We start from the raw sequence: 15389 nt of genomic DNA, 5'->3' as shown, positions 1-15389 counted from the left end.
AGAATGCAAAAGTTTTGAAAATTGAAATTCTTTCAATGAACCAAGGTCATTATGAAAAAATTGAGAGAGTTTAAAGGGAGACAATCTGAAGCTAAATTATTTATGAAGACATCGTGTTCATGCATGTTTCTCAAATAGGTTTTAAACAAAACATTTCAACAAAAACTACAGGTTTTACTACTAGCACCATGTTTCTCTCTCTCTCTCATATTTAGATCAAGAAAAACACACTTCTAATACCCTACACAAGTAGTCAGTTCTATCACAATGCACAAACAAGCTACTGAAATATCTTACAAATAGGCCTACATTATTACATAATTTTGTTTTTATAAATTGATTTCCAAAACTTTTAATTATTCCAATATACTTTACCCTAGTCTTTAGTTGTTTTTTAATAGTATTTCTACTAGGGCAACACAATAAGTCTGAAATACATATCTAGTCTCTACATACAACTTAAGTTGGACATCAGTCACCGTAGACTTATTGGGCTTGAGTTAGTATCATTTCACTCTACCTTGGCCGTCGTTGCTAATATTATCTCATTGGTCTCACCATTGTCGTTGTCAGTATAGAATCAGTAAACAGCAACGTCTGCTGAACAAATCTAGTATTGATAACCACCCCTTGTGCCACCGCTTTACACCGAGAACACAAGAGTGCGGTGCGGAACTAAAACCAGCATAGAATAGGTGTAGTAATGAAATGATATATTTAAATGGCCCGAGTTTTCTTTCACTTAAATCTACAAATGCGCTTTCTATTTGATCTGTTCAGACCTTCTATAATGGGAGATAATATCACGAACTTGTAGGATTTATTTCTTTCAGAGCGCACAGTTCCAAGTGTGAAAACAAAATGCCTAAGCTAGGAAGGAGGGTAAGTTATTTTGAGCAACAATTCGCTTTATCATTGTAGACAATTACTTCTCGTGGTTATAAGGAAGTTGAATGTTTTTAAATTGTAACTAATGTATAGTTTACAACATTTCGTTTGTTCAAATACCTCACTATTAGGAAGCTTTATGAAGTTTAATTTAGACTCCGAAGATATAAAATAATCACTCTGGAAATAATGTTGAGAATGGGCAATAGAACTTTAACATGTACAGATCTTAAGTAGCAATAATACATAAAACACTGAACCATAATTTACAAATACAAAAATTGATTTTAAAAAATACTCCGAAAGATACAAAGATAAAGGCACATCCCTTGTTTCATATCGTAGTGCAAATTCTTGCAAGTGCTCCTTTTTCCACAGTGCATGGAATGGGTTGCCTGAATCAGCCACTCAACGACTTATCAAAGTTTAAGTTACTGATTATCACTAATTAACATGCATAACTAGATTGACACATGGAAAATAGACCTAACTTCTGATTTATAAGATAAGATCTAAAAAAATACATTGAAAAAAGGAAGATTTATTGTTCTATCTGATCAACGCATTGACTTTGTAATAGAAAAGTTTTGAAATGCTAGTAAAAAAACAAAATATCTTGACAGTAAGTTTTTCGATTAAACATTCAATTCTGGTAAACAATTCAGATACCCACAAGCCCAAAGAAAGAGATCGCAAATATGCTTGGATTGTCATTTCAAACCAAGGCACACGAAGTTTAGGGTAGAGAATAATGTCTAGTAATAAGCATGTTTTTTTCCCACAATGCATGGTCAAAATATGAGATGGGTTGGGGGGGGGTTGGAATGTAGAAATCGTCAATAATTAATTTTATCCACTGGTGTATGGTTGGAGCTGAACTTTGAAGCCCTGTAACTTGCGACAAACGAAACTACATTGTTATTTCTTTTGTCAGTGATACTATGTCACCATGTGAGTAACAATGAATAATTGAAGGTGACAAAACTACCTGAGTGTAAAATGTGTGTTTAGATCAGCTGGAAGTATTTCCCTCACTGTCAAGAGTCTTTTGTTTTTATTCTCTACCATGTTTGCGTCTATTCTCTCTCTCTCTTTCTCTCTCTCTCCCTCTCTTATTCTTTCTCTCCCAAAGTAAGTTAATTTGATTATCCTAGATGATACCGAGATTTCTTTTCAAACACTTTTGATGGACTACATGGTCACCTTCCTACAAGTTTCAAATGCATTGTAAGTATATTTAGAAGACATTGTTTTCATGGTTTAAACATCCTCGTGTTTTGAAAGATCGCAGTACAAGACTGATTCTGTTTCTAGGACCTCCACTTTTTATTTATACTCTCCTGCCTTTGAGAATACAATCTTGGATCAGATTGATTAGTTGTCCACCCAATTCAAGATAAAGGCGTATTGTCTGCTGAATGAAATGACTTTTTTTTAGTTCTTGGTGGTTACATTGAGGCCAGATTTCATTGTTGCTCGTGACAGCGTTAAAAAGTCGCTTGTTTTTGTTCATTGTTCGAACCCAACATTAGTCGTGATTACTAAATAGTTTTACTAGGCCATCGCATGTTATTTTGTTAGCACTGATTACTAAATAGTTTTACTAGGCCATCGCATGTTATTTTGTTAGCACTGATTACCAAATCAATTCTTCAGTGCAATCTGATGTATTCGTGACAGACAAGTTAAGCCATTAGGCTCGTATAAATTGAATCATGATAGGCCATATTCATAAAAGTTGAACGTTTACATTAGTTCAAGTTAAACTATATACTATTACAAGTTATACCAAGATATTTGTACAAGTTAAACCATGATGCTAGCTCAAGTTAGACCAAGATATTTGTACAAGTTAAACCATGATGCTAGCTCAAGTTAGACCAAGATGTTTGTACAAGTTAAACCATGATGCTAGCACAAGTTTGACCAAGATGTTTGTACAAGTTAAACCATGATGCTAGCACAAGTTAGACCAAGATGTTTGTACAAAAAAAAAACATGATGCTAGCACAAGTTAGACCAAGATGTTTGTACAAAAGTTAAACCATGGTCATGATACTAGCACAAGTTAACCCTGATACTCGTTCAAGTAAAGTTACAAAACTCGTACTACGCATTGCATTCTGTTCAGGCATGCCATGACATTTAAGCCTTTATTAAATCAATTAAATTACACAGGGCTTGTATTTAAAATTCGTGCAATTCTCAATTAATGTACAAAAACTGCACGGTCACCATTTTAAACACAACATTTTCTGGCAGTAGGTGTCCACTGTGGCATCTCGTGACATGTTCAGCAAGAAGTTGCAGAACTAGAAGGCCCTTCCATTCCACATTGTCTACGCATCATATGTAATACGATTTGCATCCTGGGTAATGTTTATTCGAAACTAAACAACAACTGAATGGGCTTTTATCAAACTTGTTTTCGTCGGATTTCTTTCTTCTATAATTGTTGTTTAGGGTGGCTGCCTGGTCGTGCGGTAGGCGCGGTCGTCTTCATGATCCCGTCGTCGTCTTGTGCGAGTTTTGGGCTAGGATGTAGATTATCTTCAACTCGGAAGGAAGATCATCCTCATTCTTGACATTAGTATGGGTTCCTCCAGGGGGCAGGAGATTTGGGTTGCCCCTTAGAGTGAGCAGAACATCGGAAATAAGTAAAACATTTTACAAACATTTGTTTCTCTCCCTTAGGACAAAAAAAGTTCATTTATTTTTGTCAGTATATAAATTTATACATTCAAATGCACACTATATATTCTATGTCCTTAAATATTACACTATATGCGATAATTTAGAATTATGCTCTTTGCATAAAATGAAAATATTAACATTTATCTTATTTCAATAAAAAAAATATATGTGCAAACAACATACACAATTTTTTAAAGAATTAATTCCCCCTTTATGAAGCTGATGACAGTCTCTAATTTCTCATTCCATCTCTTAATTCTTTTTTCCTTGTTGTTTTTGTTTTTAATTATTGCAAGGAGTCTTTCCAGTGAACTTTTCACAATTAAGTTTTTCTACTTACAGTTTAGCTAATAATTTCTACATAAGATGGCGTGCAAAATATTCATATACATCTATTGAACTCTTTACTGAATAGTAAGAGTCTAAGAGACATTTGACTCGAGTCTCGAGTGCGGTAAATGAAGCTGAGTTCAAAATAAAAAAAAAAACATAAACCAAATTTAATTTTAAGATGATTAGGCCTATATTTAAATAAAAAAAAATTAACGGTCAATCCAGAGTTTTCACTAAGAGTCAATAAGATAGTTTTTTTTTCCTAAAGATATACATAAACAGTCAAATTTCTTTGGAAAATCGTTAGGACCGTTGTCCCAATACTCGTCCACCCAGTTCGTCTAGCCAGGCCTACGTTTGGATTGCTAACTCATCAACAGTTGGCAAGTTGGCAAGCTAGGAAAGAAAAATAAAATAAAAAAACATGCATTGTTTTCATTTCGATTTATTTCCTTTCATTTATTTTTTTGTTCACCGACATCTTTATTGTTATTCTGTTCAATAGACTAACTCTGGAAAATGGCCAGACTGCTTTTAACTATATTGATTACTTTTGACTTGGTCACAAAAAATGTAGATCAATAAAGCAATGTTTCTTTGTGTTGAGCACTAAGACCTTTTAAGAGGCGTTTGCTTGCCAACTTTCTCACATAAATATTCCCATTGGGAATAATGTTAATTAACACATTTTGTTTTTACAGTTTTGTGGAAGCCATACAATGTATTTGTTACATAGACCGTTTAGTGGAAGCCAGACAATGCATTTGTTACAAAGGCAGATTAGTGGAAGCCAGACAATGCATTTGTTATATAGACCGTTTAGCGGAAGCCAGACAATATGTCTGTTATAATAACCGATTAGTGGAGGACAGAATATATTTATTACATAGACCATATAGTGGATGACTGCCTGACCGTGCGTTTGCGCGCTGGACTGTCGTTCGGACTTATCGATGGTCCTAGGTTCAAACCCTGCCCATTCCCATCCCCGTGGTCCTGAGGGAAGTTTGGACTAGGAAGTAAATTATATTCAACTCTGAAGAAACATCCGAAACATGTAAAACATTTTACAAGACAAACATTTTAGTGCATGGACAGACAATAATACCATGATCGCTTAGTGGAGACTAGACACTATATTTAGAACAAACATTGTTTCATGTTTAATGACGGTACAATGTCAAGTACAAGGTTTTTTTCTTGTTCGATACCCCCAAAAAAAGTTAATTACCAATAGCTAATTTACTAATTAGTTGTTTTGTTTTTGTTTTTCGATGTTGTTGTTGTTTTTTATTGATTCTTGTATTGTCAGGTGGAAGAAATAATTGAGCGAAATGTTCAACTTGATCCGAGAGTGGGTGTGGGAGATATAACATGTATAAACTTTTGACCAGACAGATAGACAGAGTAGATATAAGCTTTGTACAAATATATAAAATGAACTTCTGCTTTTTTGTTCTAATAAAAACTAAACTAAACTTTCATATTTTATTTTTCATAGAAAAATTAAAAGAAAAAAAAAAGGCCATTATGGGGATAGAACCCACGACATTCATATGACGCTCTAGATCTATTAACTTGAATTAACTGTTATAAGACATTCATATGACGTATCTAAAAGGACTTTTAGTCTTAAGGAACAAGTTTGTCAAGGCGCATTCCGGAAATCCTCGTGACTTTGACACGGAAACTTTAGAAGAAGATTCCTGCTTCCTCCAAGTAGGGTTTCAGAACAACAGGACGAAGTTGCTTGACCTTGGACACATTTCAATTGAACTATCGTTGATCTCTTTTTGTTTTCATTCACTATTGAAATGATTTTCTAGATGATTGAAATGATGGTCTAGATGATTGAAATGATGGTCTAGATGATTGAAATGATGGTCTAGATGATTGAAAATCCCATTGCTTGGCAACATCTGAGCATTTTACGTCCCACCATCGACACGTGACCCGCTCTCCCCAAATAATTGGTCACCTTTATTTCGGGCATTGCGAGGTGTCCATCCATAGGTGACACTTGTTTTAGTGACGCCTCTGAATATAGAAAAATATGGTAAGTTTAGTCCCAATGGAAAAGAGATTCGGCTAATAAAACGACATTATGAAAAGGTCTATAATATCTGGTTCCAATACATTAGTTCAAAAAAAAGATCTAGCTACCAATATCCAGTTAAAGGCTTAATCATAGACTGGCTCTGTGCTTAGATTTAAGTGACTTATCAGAATTAGACTCTAGGGATTTCTAGCGTTGGATACCAGCTTTCAGATGTAAAAGTTGTAGAAACAAAATAGCAGTAAAATAACGTAATAACTAAATCATATTGCTCTGAGCTTAGGTCTTTGTTAGGACTTGAGCACTCCGTGCCATATCTCCCGGATTAGTTTTTATTAGAGATAGTACATGCCTGAGCTGATAGAAATAGTTGGTTCAGTATAACTAGACTTTTTCAAGATTACATTTTAGTCAGTGGATAAAAAGAAACTTAAATATGAGAGAAATGAAAGACTTACTTCTCCTGAGATGAACAACTGTATGTATCAATACAATGAACTTAAATATCAGAGAAATGAAAGACTTACTTCTCCAGAGGCGAACAACTGTATGAATAAATACAATAGACTTAAATGTGAGAAACTTTGCTGGAACAAAGTAAAAACTCAGCAAATATCAGGAAAGATTCATTGATATATTTGTATTCTCTTTCTCCCTCTCTATTCTCTCTCCCTTTCTCTCAATCTCTTCTTTCATTCTCATTCCCTCTCTTCTCTTTCTCTCTCTCTCTCTCTCTCTCTGTTCTGTCTTTCTCCTTTCACTATTTTTCTCTTCATTCTCTCTCTTCTTCCCTCGCTCCTCTCTCTTCCCATTTTCTCTCTAAGTCTCTTTGAGTGTCTATATTTTCTTTCCTTCTCCATGCTTTCACTACGCTTGTATGCTGGCCTTGAGTTCCATTCATTCATTCTAACGTGCTGTTACAGCCAATGATCATAAACATTTTTTCCAGCCCTGAACACTAGATCTAAAATCTGTTTCATGTAGGCATACGATGTCTTTTTTTTTTTTTTTTTTTTTTAAATTTGATAAGTTCAAACATTTAGATACGAACTATTCATGCCTGTACTTTTATCTGGAACAGTGTCGCCCTCTAGGTCTTGACACTAAATCTACGTCATTTGCTTGACTATAACCTAAGACTAGTACGTTGCTCAGTTTAGAGGCACACCACATGGGATTACTGTATAAATCTACTGAGATTAGCCCTGGATTTAGAACAAGTGGGAGTGTAACATGTATATCTCATTTTTCCTTACAATATTATGAGTCTGTACAAAACGTTTTAATCATTATCTGGAGCTTGTGCTTGAATGAATTATGTTTGTGTAAAATTGTGTATTTTAAATTTCAGTTGCACTAATATTAAAGAAGAACGTTAGAAAGCCAGTTGAAAGAACTAGCCAGTCCTTTGAAGGGGGAATGCAATAAAATGACTATAAAACTATTAGAAAGTATATGTAATGAAACAAGTAAATATTTTTTAAAATACTTTAAAACAATACAAAGTATAAATGGAGTGAAACTATATCAATGGGCTTTGTTGCTGCACATAAAAACTCTATTTGTGGCGTTTTTTGTAAAGTTGATTGAGTCCGAATTCTGAACTCAAGGTCTTTAGCCTCCATGATGGAAGGCTGACATGCTTGCCACTGAGTCAATATAAGCTTTGTGATGATTATAAAATTACACGAAAAATATGACAAAGACCTGATAGATACTAAATGTTTTTTTTATAGTCGTGGATTGTTAATACCAACTTTTCTTTTCTTAACTAAACGTTTCATTTGAGTCCTACAGATCTAAAACATTACAACTGCTTAGAATTAGCTGGCCAGGTATTACAGTATTTTATTATCGATTACACTGTCTCGGTTTTAAATCTTCTTATAATAGCACATAGTTTTTTCATGGCTGATGGCTTGTCAAAACAAATGCATAAATGCTTTATTTTCTATAGACATGTGCGCCAGTAATAAATTCATATATTCCTAGTTATGTCCTTGATTACATTCCTACACACCTTATAGCTAACATACCCATGACGCCTCTTGTGAGCATTTTTGCTTTTATGCTAGCAGGTTGTGGTCTAACTGCAGTAGTCATCTCGTTGTCAAAGAAATAGGTGAGACACACAGACACACACACAAATCAATTTCAAGATAAAACAAGGTTACAAAAGACAGTTTGTGTGGAAACACAAACTCAAAATCGGCCCCCGTGGTGGTCCACCCAGGCAGGCTTCAATATTTTCAGAAAGAACATCCAAATGAAATTATTTCAAAGACAAATGAGAGATAAGAATGGAGAAAGAAGGTTATCAGATCTTGTGTAGTGCCCCAACGGTCCCGCGGATCAAAGAATAGGTGAAAGTGAATGTACATTTAGATGTGAACCTGGCCTAACTAGTTCCCCTTTTAGACCTTGTGGCAGATGATGTAAAGTTCATCTGTTTTTGTGGCCTACGGTTAACGAGGGTGTCATGTAGCCAGCACAACGACCAGCCTTTACTTTTCCCCAACTAATGTCAGGTACCCATTAGAACTGAGTGGACTAAGAGGCGCCCAAAGATTCCAAAGTTGAAAATCCCAGTCTTCACCAGGATTCGAACCCAGGACCACCGGTTCGGAAGCCAAGCGCTTTACCGCTCAGCCACCGCGACTCCCCTGGCCTAACTGATGTCTTATAATTTATCTAATTGTTTTGAAAGGCTCAATCTCTTAATCGAATCCTCAAAAAAAAAAAAAATGTCCGCATTAAAAAAATATGTTTAGGAAAATGAAGTTTACAAGATTACCATTTGTTTTAAATTAGGTCTAACTTATAATGCATACTAATTAGCTTTTTTTCTTTAAAAAACTGCTTGCATAACTGATTTAAAAAAAATAGATTTTTCGCTTTCAGAAAAAAAAAGTAGCCGTTGCATCAGAACTTTGAATGGTCTAAAATATTGTGATGTCGGATTTTCAATATCTTTTCTAGTTTACGAGATCTAAACGGGACGGACGGACAGACGGACAGACATTTCGCACAAAACTAATAGCGTCTTTTCCCGTTTCGGGGGCCGCTAAAAAAAAATCATGAACTAAGAAACGTAATGAAATACAACATTACAGATCAAATCAACAAGATCTAGTCAATTCAGCTAATGAATGCGAACAATATTATACATCAAATCAAGAAGAACTATTACATTTACATAAAAGTAACACCAGTCATTAAGAAAGAAAAAACATTTAAATTTTTTAAAAGACATTTACCCGCTTTACACAACTTAAAGATCGATTATTTTACTCTTAATAACTAATGAATGTTAGATTTACATTTTAAGTTGACACTACCCGCCCCCCTCCCCCCGCCATTTCCCTCTTTCTCCCCCTGGTTGAAGGAATGTCTAAATCTACTAGACTTTATGATAGTCAAATGATAGACCTTTAGATCTAGACTTTATGATTGTCAAATGATAGACCTTTAGATCTAGACTTTATGATTGTCAAATGATAGACCTTTAGATCTAGACTTTATGATAGTCCAATGATAGACCTTTAGATCTAGACTTTATGATAGTCCAATGATAGACCTTTAATTGTAGACTTTATGATAGTCCAATGATAGACCTTTAGATCTAGACTTTATGATAGTCCAATGATAGACCTTTAAATGTAGACTTTATGATAGTCCAATGATAGACCTGTAGATCTAGACTTAGTAGACGGTGCGCAGAATGAACATTCATTTATTCAACCGTCGTGGAAAATGCCTACATGAGGAAATACCCAAAGAAGTAGATTTTGTTCAAGATATTTTCTCGCTCTTTAGACACATTTTAATTAATTTCTTTTTATACTTTGAAAAATTATAACGGTCCAGCTAGAGTTTTCCCAATGTGGCCACCGAGCTAGAGATTCTTTTTCCAATAACATACATTAACTATTAAATTTCTAGGAAAATCTTTAGAGACGTTTTTGAGAACAGTGTCCACCCTAGGTTCTATGAATGTACAAAACTTGAATAGAGGTATTATAAAGCAGATTTCAATATTTGTATTAAAAAACAACAACTAAAGAATTACATTCAAAATCAACTCATTATTAAGAGAAATATTTACAAATTACATACATGTAGAAAAAATAATATGATAGTATTAAATAATAAGAACATTGGACCGGGATGTATGTGTGCAGATAGTCTCCCCTCCCTCTATTTCAGCACCTTCACCAAACTGAATGCCTCATTACTTAAGTTACGTTTTCCAATGCACCTGAACTTTGGACTATCTTTTAGCAACTGTGGGTAAATTACGTTCCACAACAGGTCTGTTTTAACAAGCTCATGGAATGTTATGAATCAAACGTCTATACCTCTTACACTGCATACAACAAAAGCATTTTCTATTCTAAGGTCTTTGGTGATACAATATCGTTTCTCCTTGCTGAGTTCCATGAACAGATTCTAAATAAAGATAACATGTTACTGTTACCATACAAAGTGCGCTCAAGTAGAGTATGCATAGAAAGTAAATCTATCCAATCCAGCAAAGGTATTTGGGCTATAAAAAAAACTTCAATGAAAAACACGATACTATCTTTTGATCGATTGTCCAAAATACAAATTACCGTTTCGCGTGGCACTGTAACAGAATAACTGCTACACACAGTTGAAATACCTAGAGAAAGAAGACAGCAGTTTTATGAATAGCAACTGTACTAAATACAAACCATTTCATAAAGTTTAGCTGTGTTCACTGTAACATTTCTTCATCCTGTCCTTCTGGTCTTGAGAAGTAACAATTTCTTTCAATGTTTAAATAGTTATATCTCCCCCTCTTGTTAGCAGTGAGTCTCAAGGTTGTAAAACTTTGGCCTTTCTAGACTTTCTAGACTTTTAACATTTATAGACGGTAGAAGTCTTTAATTTAAGCATGAATAGAAACCTCTATTAATAGTGTTTTGTCTGGGAATAAGTTGACATTATGTTACTGTGCTAAGGATTCCAAATTACGGAGAGAAAGACAGAGAGAGAGAGAGACAGAGAGAAAGAAAGACAGAGAGAGAGAGAGAGAGAAAGAGAGTTAGAGAAAAAGATATAGAAAGAGATCAGATCGGACAGTATGAATTTAAGTTATTCGAAACAACACATTTCTGTACGTAATGAAGATCGGAACTCTGTCTACTTGTATGCTGGGCTGGACTGGCTCTATGGGCATTAGGGCTAATGCCCGGTGGGCCGGTATCCTAATGGGCCGTTAGGGTCCCTGAGGGCCTCATGAATGTCATTATATAATGCATTAAATTTTTAAAAGTTTTATAATATTTCTTTAAAGAGCCTTCTGAGCGTCATGTTTAAAAAAGAAACCTTTTACAGACTCTACAGTGTAACGCTAATTTAATCTTTTCCGAAATAATATAACAGTCTACATCCGAAGACAGTGCTACTAGTAGGCTTAAACTTTTAGGGTCAACACTTTAAGCGATTAAAAAGCAACATAAGGCCTACTATATTTCTTTAAAAAATATCACTGTATGCATGCGTTCAGTTATCGATGCATTATCAAACTTAACAGAATGATTTTGAGGACAGGTAGACCTAGAAATGGATGTCAATCATATGATATACAATTTGTGGGCCGAATGTATAGAAATGCCTGGGCCGATTTTAACACCCAGTCCGCCCCTGCTTGTATGTCATATTGCTTTAGTCATCTACATGTCTCTAGTTATTACATATTTTCATTTTTTTAAAGCTTATACAGAACAAAAGGAAACAATGGAACTGAAGTTTAGTTCCATGATCAAACATTTATAAAATGTTCGTGGCTTCAAAAAAACAAAACATTCCTGGTCTCTCAGTGTGAAAGTTAACTTACCATACAATATGAAAGAGAGAAAGTCTGTATAATGTATAGCTGAGGACCTGAGGTCTTGATATTTCTTTTATTTGGAACAAATTTGAAAGTTTGCACGTTATTGAAACTTCAGACACTTTTTTGTTTTATAAATAAAAAAGGTAAAGAAAACAACAAAAAGTTTTTTTTTATTTCTTTTTGTTTTGGTGTTTTTGAATAAATTAGCGAATTTGACTTGTTAAATTCATAAATAAAAAAAAATTCAATAAGCTTTAGTGAATAAAAAAGAAAGTTTTAAAAATTAAAAAGTTATGTTTTAATTCCCCCCCCCCCCTACAAACACATATAGCAGAGTGGTAGTGATAACGCCGAACAGGCTTCAAACTCGGGACTTTTGTGACGATGTTCTTTTTTATTTTCACCGCACTGCCAGACAGACATTAGACATTATTTAACCATTTTTTTTTTTGCTTGTTGCTTTGATTCTCTCTGGTGTCAATGTCAGATTCTGATCATTCATCTTCTAAGTGACCTAAAATATTTCTCCACTAGAAAACATGTTAATGTGTTCAGTATGTTGGCTACTGTCGTGCGCATCTAGTGTTGCTTCTTGTATGATGTTTTCTTTTATGCACCAAAATGGTTTGTGCGCTAGTTCCTATCACCAGTATTGAGAACGCTGTCTTGAGACTCTGTTATAGTCAAGCCTGATTTGTTTTGGTATGGTCCGTGTATCCATGGCATTGGGTGTAGGCTTCGCGAGTTCTGCACAAATTGTGGCACCGAGCTTAAAGTGTGCTATATCTCATTGGAAGAATATGTATCACTTGTATTTACCCTTGTATGTACTATTCATATTTAGTCATCCCTTATGCCAGACCATATCATTACTCCATTAAACCTTGGCTTTGTTATATGCAATCTCGTTATTGACTAGTATATTACTATTTGTAGTATTGGTTCTTTTGGTAATCAGTTCATGACTTGATTGCTAGACTGTTAGGAGTGTCCAGGCAGACGAGCCACGACTAAAGTAAAACCGGGACAGAAGTCAATACTCAGCGTCCAGGTGGGGAACCCGGCAAAGCCAGTCATACCCTAGACCTGTAAACCCACCTGACAGCTACACACAAAAACACAAGAAACAGAACAAGACCATTTAATGTTCTTTTCGTTTTGTTTTATTTTCAGTATCGAAAAAAGGAAGATATTAGAAAAAAAAAAAGATATTGACAGAATAGTTGTGCAAATAAGGAAGTGTTTTTTTTTTTTTTTTTTAAAGATTTCTTTTTCACGTTGATTTCATAAACATCTCAGTACAGTAGTCAGTAGCAGTACGACTTAAGTCAATATCTCAGTACAGTAGTCAGTAGCAGTACGACTTAAAAGTCAACATCTCAGTACAGTAGTCAGTAGCAGTACGACTTAAGTGAATATCTCAGTACAGTAGTCAGTAGCAGTACGACGTAAGTGAATATCTCAGTACAGTAGTCAGTAGCAGTACGACTTAAGTCAATATCTCAGTACAGTAGTCAGTAGCAGTACGACTTAAGTCAATATCTCAGTACAGTAGTCAGTAGCAGTACGACTTAAAAGTCAACATCTCAGTACAGTAGTCAGTAGCAGTACGACTTAAGTGAATATCTCAGTACAGTAGTCAGTAGCAGTACGACTTAAGTCAACATCTCAGTACAGTAGTCAGTAGCAGTACGACTTAAGTCAATATCTCAGTACAGTAGTCAGTAGCAGTACGACTCAGTACAGTAGTCAGTAGCAGTACGACTTAAGTCAACATCTCAGTACAGTAGTCAGTAGCAGTACGACTTAAGTGAATATCTCAGTACAGTAGTCAGTAGCAGTACGACTCAGTACAGTAGTCAGTAGCAGTACGACTTAAGTGAATATCTCAGTACAGTAGTCAGTAGCAGTACGACTCAGTACAGTAGTCAGTAGCAGTACGACTTAAGTCAACATCTCAGTACAGTAGTCAGTAGCAGTACGACTTAAGTGAATATCTCAGTACAGTAGTCAGTAGCAGTACGACTTAAGTCAACATCTCAGTACAGTAGTCAGTAGCAGTACGACGTAAGTGAATATCTCAGTACAGTAGTCAGTAGCAGTACGACTTAAGTCAACATCTCAGTACAGTAGTCAGTAGCAGTACGACTTAAGTGAATATCTCAGTACAGTAGTCAGTAGCAGTACGACTTAAGTCAACATCTCAGTACAGTAGTCAGTAGCAGTACGACTTAAGTCAACATCTCAGTACAGTAGTCAGTAGCAGTACGACTTAAGTCAACATCTCAGTACAGTAGTCAGTAGCAGTACGACTTAAGTCAACATCTCAGTACAGTAGTCAGTAGCAGTACGACTTAAGTCAACATCTCAGTACAGTAGTCAGTAGCAGTACGACTTAAGTCAACATCTCAGTACAGTAGTCAGTAGCAGTACGACTTAAGTGAATATCTCAGTACAGTAGTCAGTAGCAGTACGACTTAAGTGAATATCTCAGTACAGTAGTCAGTAGCAGTACGACTTAAGTGAATATCTCAGTACAGTAGTCAGTAGCAGTACGACTTAAGTGAATATCTCAGTACAGTAGTCAGTAGCAGTACGACTTAAGTCAATATCTCAGTACAGTAGTCAGTAGCAGTACGACTTAAGTGAATATCTCAGTACAGTAGTCAGTAGCAGTACGACTTAAGTGAATATCTCAGTACAGTAGTCAGTAGCAGTACAACTTAAGTGAATATCTCAGTACAGTAGTCAGTAGCAGTACGACTTAAGTGAATATCTCAGTACAGTAGTCAGTAGCAGTACGACTTAAGTGAATATCTCAGTACAGTAGTCAGTAGCAGTACGACTTAAGTCAACATCTCAGTACAGTAGTCAGTAGCAGTACGACTCAGTACAGTAGTCAGTAGCAGTACGACTCAGTACAGTAGTCAGTAGCAGTACGACTTAAGTCAATATCTCAGTACAGTAGTCAGTAGCAGTACGACTTAAAAGTCAACATCTCAGTACAGTAGTCAGTAGCAGTACGACTCAGTACAGTAGTCAGTAGCAGTACGACTTAAGTGAATATCTCAGTACAGTAGTCAGTAGCAGTACGACTTAAGTCAACATCTCAGTACAGTAGTCAGTAGCAGTACGACTTAAGTCAACATCTCAGTACAGTAGTCAGTAGCAGTACGACTTAAGTGAATATCTCAGTACAGTAGTCAGTAGCAGTACGACTTAAGTGAATATCTCAGTACAGTAGTCAGTAGCAGTACGACTTAAGTGAATATCTCAGTACAGTAGTCAGTAGCAGTACGACTTAAAAGTCAACATCTCAGTACAGTAGTCAGTAGCAGTACGACTTAAGTCAATATCTCAGTACAGTAGTCAGTAGCAGTACGACTTAAGTGAATATCTCAGTACAGTAGTCAGTAGCAGTACGACTTAAAAGTCAACATCTCAGTACAGTAGTCAGTAGCAGTACGACTTAAGTGAATATCTCAGTACAGTAGTCAGTAGCAGTACGACGTAAGTGAATATCTCAGTACAGTAGTCAGTAGCAGTACGACTTAAGTC

The 15389-nt window shown here is 35.5% G+C and overlaps 1 protein-coding gene across 1 annotated transcript in view; it reads left to right on the top strand.

Annotated features, from left to right (window-relative positions):
* Nucleotides 1–666: 666 nt before the first annotated feature.
* Nucleotides 667–15389, top strand: part of LOC106060080 (uncharacterized) — a 37705-nt gene continuing 22982 nt past the window's right edge. The window contains exon 1 of the mRNA XM_056031021.1: nt 667–882. Within this exon, the coding sequence (XP_055886996.1) occupies nt 862–882 (21 nt within the window). The 5' untranslated portion in view covers nt 667–861. The remainder of the gene's footprint in view (nt 883–15389) is intronic.

Source organism: Biomphalaria glabrata, chromosome 5, assembly GCF_947242115.1.
Source record: "Biomphalaria glabrata chromosome 5, xgBioGlab47.1, whole genome shotgun sequence".
In the NCBI taxonomy this organism is placed as follows: domain Eukaryota; kingdom Metazoa; phylum Mollusca; class Gastropoda; family Planorbidae; genus Biomphalaria; species Biomphalaria glabrata.
Note: the sequence above shows the minus strand (reverse complement) of the source record. Positions and strands in the feature narration are given on the sequence as shown.